This window comes from Acyrthosiphon pisum, chromosome A2 (assembly GCF_005508785.2).
Source record: "Acyrthosiphon pisum isolate AL4f chromosome A2, pea_aphid_22Mar2018_4r6ur, whole genome shotgun sequence".
Classification (NCBI taxonomy): Eukaryota; Metazoa; Arthropoda; class Insecta; order Hemiptera; family Aphididae; genus Acyrthosiphon; species Acyrthosiphon pisum.
This window is the reverse complement of record NC_042495.1, coordinates 47,441,619-47,449,971: the sequence shown is the minus strand read 5'-3', so window position 1 is coordinate 47,449,971 and position 8,353 is coordinate 47,441,619. Positions and strand designations below refer to the sequence as shown.

General features: G+C 32.8%; 1 protein-coding gene across 1 annotated transcript in view; it reads right to left on the bottom strand.

The window, feature by feature from the left end:
* LOC100165954 (protein PRY1) overlaps positions 1 to 2,861 on the bottom strand; it is a 50,511-nt gene extending 47,650 nt beyond the window's left edge. Inside the window, exon 1 of the mRNA XM_029490709.1 lies at positions 2,567 to 2,861. Coding sequence (XP_029346569.1) covers positions 2,567 to 2,646 — 80 coding nt within the window. The 5' untranslated portion in view covers positions 2,647 to 2,861. The remainder of the gene's footprint in view (positions 1 to 2,566) is intronic.
* Between the last annotated feature and the right edge of the window lie 5,492 nt (positions 2,862 to 8,353).

The window sequence follows — 8,353 nt, the reverse complement described above, 5'->3', positions numbered from 1 at the left end:
CAAGCTTTTAGGCAGTGGCGCAACTAGAGCTAAAATTGTTGGGGGGGGGGAGGGGTGGCTGTAGCCCCCACTGATATTACATAAAAAGTAACCCGTGGAGGCGATGCCCCCACACCCCCATATATATTCACATAAGAATATAAAGTGATACAAAAAAAAATATTTATTTACTCAAATTTAATTTTTCACAATAACAGTATACTATATCTATGGTAATCAAAATAAAAATCCCCGGACTACAATATTAATTTTTATTACTCACAAATACGTCATAAAAATGATTGATCAAATATATTTTAAACGTTATAATTAGTGTAAATATCACAATAATATTTAATTACAAATATATACTTATAGTATAGGTATAAACTGTACATGTTAAAAATATCATTGAAAAAATTAAAAACCAAGTAAAGATTTAAGAAAAATTAAATTAAAAAACAAATCTAGGTTCAAAGTTTAAATATTTAGGTAGGTAGATAAGTTATAAGTTATAAGTACTTAGGTATTTCTTAATATTTATATTATAATTTTCAGGCGTTAACAAAAATAATATTTTTTATATTATGTATTATAATATATCCCCAAAATAAAATATTATATTTCCTAATAATATTTTGACGATAAGCAAAATGTCAATATTAATAATTATTATTATTATAAGAAGTCGATACTCAATTTTACAAGTTTAATTTATAGCTATAGCTATAGTTTAATTTATAGCTCTTAAAAAATAATTGATCAATCAATTGCATGTATCTAGTTGTCAGTAACATTGTAGTCTGGGGGTTATTTTTCCTAGGTTCAGGGATTTTTTTCCAGGAATTTTTATTTCGCAATTCACTGTTTCTATACTTAAGTTTAGTGCATATTCATTAAAATTATGTATAATAATCTTACCAATAAACCGACATAAATCGTTTTCTTCAATCAAATACAGGCGTATACAGCTAATGATATTTACCATATTTATCATAGCCAGTAGGCAATATAAAATAATTGTAAGGTTTAAATATTAATTAGATAATTACATTCCCCCCCCCCACCAAAAAAAAGTAAGAAATACAGTTTAATTTTTAAAAATTTATTAATATTTTGGGAAACAAATGAATAATTTATTTTGCGGGGGCTATTACAAGTTTTGGGGGGGGGATAAGCCCCTCCAGCCCCCCTAGTTGCGCTTATGTTTTAGGATATCTGTATCATTAACTATATATAGGTACTATACTACTATACTTACCACTTATTATGTTCTTAAGGTCAAAGTATACATTGGTATAAGTATTAAGGTATAATATGGTTCTTATCAAATTGTAAAAAAATGCTAAATTTAATATAAAAAAATTTGGGTGGAAAAGTTTTAATGTTCTGACGGAATCAATTTTTGTGTTCAATATTTTGACGTTCAAGGTTTTAACGGAAATAATTTTTGTGTTCAAGATTTTGACATTCAACGTTTTGACGTAAAACAATTTTTATGTTCAATATTTTGACGTTCAAGGTTTTGACGGAAATAATTTTTGTGTTCAAGATTTTGAAATTCAAGGTTTTAACGGAATTAATTTTTGTGTTCAAGATTTTGAAATTCAAGGTTTTAACGTTCAAAGTTTTGAATGTTCAAGATATTGACATAAATTTATGTTCAAGATTTTATCGTTCAATATATTGACGTTCAAGATTTTGACGTTCAATTATTTGACATTCAACCGTACGAATGGCGTCCAGGTTAACATTTAACCTAACTAGCAAATTTCAATATCAAATCATAGAATATTTAATATTCTATGACTCTGCCCTAGTATTAACCGACTATATTGTACGATACCATGATATCAATAAATTAACTGACGTTATACCGTATGCAACACCTTACTTAGGCGCAACAAGGACCAAATGTTTTTTTAGGGGGGGGGGCATTATATATGTATTCCTCATATTTTCTCCTTATGAATCTGTGTGGATATTTCCCCTAAGCCCTTCTGCAATCTACGAAGTTGGTACCTATATACCTATTTTCAGATGATATGTTATAAATATAAATTAACATCAATATTTATTTATTATATAGTACCTATCTATCTAGTATGCCAGTATGATTCACTAGCATGCATGTGGCACAGTCCCACCCCATAGTATTTTTTTAATAATGTATTTATTCAAAATTAAAATTCTGATTACCTATTGGATTTTTTAAACATACTCAAGGATCAGATTTTCAATTATTTAGATAAATAAGCACAAAATAAGCTTATTAAATTACGCTAAAATAAGTTGGTTCTCGTTTCAAAAAAAAATAGTTGGTATCGGCATCACAGGACACTATTTAAATGGTACAACAAATCCTAGAACATATCTAAACATTTGTCAAATGTTAGAAACAGTCTTGCATCAAATCGTTCTCAGCCAATTTAATGCCTCATCGAGAAAACATTTTTCGTGGCTTAGGTATTGTCCAATATAATATTATATAATAGTGTGATGAGCGGCTAGCCCCCCCCCCCAAGCTGCGCATATGATACTTAATATAATATTATAATGTAATTTATGCAACATAATTCGCACTTACGACGGTTCCGGTACGTCGGCGGTGCCGGTACGGCTGGTGGACGGTGCTGAGCGCGTCGCTGTCTGCCTAGACAACATCATCGTGGTCAGTTACAGCAGTGGACGTAATCGTTTCTACATCGTACTATGCCTCACATGTTGTTCGGGCGACGAGGAGTGAAAACGTTCCAACAATATTGTACAGAACCACAAGCTTCGATTTTCCAAGTTTTTCCGGGCGAAAAGCACGACTGCACAATACGACGTAAACGGCGACCGCAACGACCGGCGGACGGACATACTCTGCCGAGTGCCCGAGTGCCGGCGTAACGCGCGGACTGACGCGGCGCCGCCGACCCTTATCGCGACGGCGCAGCACGACCGGCGGTAGCGTTGCGCGTCGTTGCTATGGCAATCCGAAAACCTTTCGAAGAACGCGCAGGAAAATCTTATTTGGTTCGAGTGTTTGGGGTGGTTGTGTTGTTTTTCAACAGCCCCGTAAACGGCGTACTGCGGGCGGCGAAAGGAGTTCGAAAACTGGAAACTGGATCATTTTTCCTGTTTCTACATTTTTTTCATCGGCCGTTTTCGTAATCATTTGGCCTTCCCTAGTAACATAAAAATTAAAAACCATCTAACAATGCGTCATATTATCGAACGTAGGTTATAATAAAATCGGTTTCCCAAATATAATGTCATAATAATATTCCCGCGGCCCGTTCGCTGTTGTCATAATATTATTCGGCCGCATTGCCGACGGATAAAAATATTCCCACGTCCCGGGTTTATCGCCGTAAATACAGACGGGTGATCGTTATGTATTGCAGTTAATAGCGTCTTTTTTTTTATCTAAAATCATAAGCATACGAGGACGAGAAAAAGGAAAAACTCTGATCAGTATTTATTTTTAAAATTAACGCGCGTTCGATAATTATTATACTTACCTATTTAAAATGTTTTAGAAAATTTCGTAGCCAGCGTTTAAATCGGGTTTTTTTTTAAACTATGTGTTATAATATATCGGCCGCGGCTTTCCCGTGCACGACGTATATATATTGTAGTGCAGCTGCACTCGTTTTAATAGCAGAGACGTTCATTACACCTCGTCGATCGTGTCGATGATAGTATGGAATTGACGTCAATATTATAAACACGTCACGTATAGTGTTATTAGATTATTATGTTTGGTAATCGGTTATCTCCGTTGTCGGAGCATACAAAATATTATATTGCACCATAGCTGTAGCACGTGTCAATGTGTCACAGGTATAACCGGGTAGCCAAGGTAACGTTTTTCGCGAAAACCTGCCTCGCATGAAAACAACCGTTACGACTCACGGGCCACGTCGAAATATAATATACAAATTAATAATACAAATAATAATAATAATACTACAAATACATTACTAATACAATTTATATATTATATAACATAATAATTGTATGTTTGTATGCATTTCTATGTTTTCTCGAAAAGAGCGATTTTGTGCGTTCAATGTTCATGCACGAGGAAATAGGATGCTCACGTAAATTATTATATAATATAAAATAATATTTGGAGGCACCGAATTGATTCAAAATATTAAACACAACCCAAAACGATATCCCCTCCACACGTTTATATACGGAACCACTCGAGCGATTTTTACGCTAATAATACAGTGGTGTAACTGAAGCTCAACCACGTGGCTGGGGGGACAGGGGAAAGGGGATGGTGATTAAAATGTATATAGTACAACTTACTTTGCTCATGAGGGTTCCCCCAACACACCACACATTAATCAACTTATTTCTATTTTTTGTTAATATAATACCTACCTAAGCATGTTTTATTTTATTTAATGGTAGGTAGGGTAATTTGATAAATTGTATTACATTTTTACCTAACCGATGATAGCAACAGTCAATTATATCGAGTAAATACTGGAGTTAAAAAATCAATATATACTTTATTGACGCGTTTGAATTGGTTTTTAAAGTTTATCGGACAATGGGATAAATCGCTATCTAACTACTATTGACAAAACGTATATCATATATATCTGCGCATCATACACTGTGAATGGATACATAGTGATGGCGGTCATACACATTAACACTTAACATTCGCGTTTCGTTAATTATTTTAAAAACAACAATGTAACTGACACGGTGACACCAATAGTCAATAAGGCCATTATAGGCAATACAAGTACTCACACATAAAATAAATTCACTGTAGCGATATCGATATAATAATACATACTATATCATAGTAACTATAATCGGCCATTATGATATTGTTTTATCGCCAATAATAGTATCATCATCAAGTAAAGTTTTCGACAATCGGAGAGTGTACGAAATATGTACCTACATATTATTACCTATAATATGTATACCTATAACGTACAAATAAGTTCGACCCGATATCATACCGTCCAGACAAATAATTTAACCTAAACTAACCTAACGCAGTATACGCCGTCTACTAACTTGCAGAAGCAGCTGTACTAAATACAAAGCATGTAAACACTATATACCACGTATAGCTAGTGCAAATACGCGCGAAAACCCGTTTGTCCAATTTATTATTCTCGTAGTCGCCGTTTCGTAGGTATATACCGGATGATCTATTTAACGTAAGACATTCGATGTTTCAAAAGTTACTAACGTTTTTGAAAATATTTTTTTACATAATTTTAAAACGTCAAACAAAATTTTTCTAAAAATATATTTTTTTCCCATCTTTTTTATTGTTTTCATTTTTAAATGACAACACCATTTTTATTTCGTTATTCTATATTGAAATATTTTTTTGAGTACTTAAGTATATATATTTTTTTATCTTATTTAATTTCACAAAAGCACATACACAATCTATACAATTTTGTACAGTAAGCATATAGGATAAGGGTTAAAAAAACATGGATTACTTGAATAATATGCCATCAATTAGTGACACTTTGCTTGGTGTTAAACTTAAGTATATAAAAATCAAACTTTGGACGAGTAGTTGATGAGTTATAAATATTTATAGCTTTAATGAACCGAGTGGTGTCGTGGTACAGGAGTACTCCACAAAATATCGGTCCACTACAACACCGATTATCATAACTTTAAATACTAATAAATTACTTGTCCAACATTTGATTTTTATAAATCAAAATAATCCAAATCATCTTATGCTTCGGCATATTATGAAATTAAAAATGTGTTCTCATACAAAAAGAGTAAAAAAACTCAAAAAATATTAACCTTAAAAATAGTAAACATTTAAACTTTTTTCTAAAAATGTTATTTTGGAACGACTTATAAAATGAAACAAAATAAATATTTTTAAAGACGTTGGTATTTTCCGAAAAATTAGTGTCTTAAGGATCACCCTGTGGCCTGTACCTATATATTATACGAGAAATTCTCACAAATACGAATCACTAAATGCCAAATGGCATATAATAATAATATTATATACGTTTCGAACGACTGGTACGATTATGGGTCATCATTACAACGGTCCTATAGAGCTGCGTGCGGTTTCGAGTCTTATCGAAAATAAAATCACATCGACTGCAACCGGTCGGACTTTTTTTCTTTTCTCGTAAAACAGAGTTTGTTTAAAAAACGTAGGTACAATTAATTTATACATTAGACCATTATTTTATAATTGCATACATCGAATAGCATCGTCAATAACTTTGAGCAGATACAAAACATATTATTATTGAATGTATAGAACTGTAGGTACAATCAATAACCGCATTGCCGCTACGATCGCTGAATAACTGAGAAAAAACGACTTGCGATACCTTTAACCGCGTGTACCTGTTTTGGTCAGCTTAATAATGCAGGTATAATTATTTCGATTTCACCACTTATCAATCAACGATATGATAGGTAAAATGTTTGACGAAGTTTTTTAATATTTAAAAAAATAGTTTATTACCCTATATTTACTAAAATTTAATTCGATAAGTTCTCACTAATTTATCGTAACATATTATATTGTACAGCGTGATTTTTCAGCTCATTCAACACACACTGTTATACTCAAATAGTCAAATTAAGCATTTTTCCGAATTGTGATTTCTTGAACTTTTAAGTATACTATAATATAGTCTTCTGACCATTTTGAAAATATTTTTTAGGACATTGTAACCAATGTGCATCTTACCTTGACGCAGCGTCTTCGGCGAAAATCGAACGGCAGACGCGGATTTGGCGGATAAAGAGGCCGGCGACGACTGCGTTTTTCTCATCGTTCTTAACCAGTAACCGACGACGCGGAAATTATCGTGGTTACCATCTCGCGAGAACGTGAATCGTCTGGACGGTGGTCACGTCGACCGTGGTATAAATTCGGAGACCACATGCAGTGCACATTGTACATTACGCGGTTTATTCGCGAGCGGATAACCGTGGTATAATTTCCGTTGTCAGTCGGCCTGACGAAAACGCGGTGACATTTTTTCTGCGTCCGTTACGACGATCGATTCTCAATCAAACCGTTGCGCGGTTTTCTGAGAACGCCACTGCAAAATTATAGTAATGGCGTCTGATACACACCGTTCGTGATGTGGACGGGCTAGGTGTGTGGTTCGCGGGGTTTCCATACTGCACCGCACATAATAATAATAATAATAATAATAATAATAATAATAATAATTATATAATATAATAATAATTATAATAACCTTACACAGTTACACGTGTGACATATAAATATAGGTGGAGGCTTAGACGGTTGTAGCCCTCACCGGGACATCTCAAGCCCTCCTTAAGATATCTTGCTTAGGATATATTTACGTTTATATACTCTATAGTCTATGCTCAAATACTCAATAGATAAAAGTATACATATTATAACGCTGGGTTGCATATAAGCAATCACTAATCATATTTAATGAATCAATTGGCGTAAATTAGTGATTGCTTAAACATGATTGGTCAATTGAATTTTAGTGAACCATTAAATGAATAATTTTTTTTACAACTCGGTATTGATGCATTCAATTACATTATCCGATTATTAAAGTTATTGGTTATTATAGTAATTTTTGTTATGTTGTGTCAAAATGTATCATGTATCACTAATTTGATACCGGTATTATTAATATAGCCTATATAGGTATAGAAACCTATAAAAAATATTTTCTTTTGTACATCTCAAGACCCCATTGAATTCTACGATATAGATATATCGTACATTTAATTCACCGTGTTTTTTGTGAATTATTCATTTAACTTTTAGACTGTTGTCTGTTATTGATTATTATGTTTAGCATTTTTATAATATTAAGAACTGTACAAATTCAGTCACTGATGATTGATGATACTCAAATAAATCTATCAATGAATATTGACTCTCAACAGCTACCTAATATATATCAACTGCAATGTTTGATTTTACAATGTACCTACTAAATTTATTTTATTCATACATGTTATTATTTTCACATATTAAAGTTACCTAATTTAGTAAATTAGGTAGGTATCAAATCGGTTTTGAGTAAGGCTTTGATATAACGGTGTATGTGTATAACTGTTATATTATAATTTATTAATTTGTGATTGTTTTGAATTGTATCATATTCGAAACCTTTAGGGCTCAATATTTTGAGAACTCTATTAACGCCTATAGCCATACTGACAATTTCAAACATTGCGTCGACGTTGCCGTCGGTTAGTATAATATATGTACACATTAGGTTAGACTAGTAAATAGGTATTACTGTAGGTATATAAACTATAAAAATACGGTACGCCATATACAGGTGGAAATCGAGGGGGGCTTGGAGGCGCTTAGCATTGATGTTCAAAATGTAAGGCC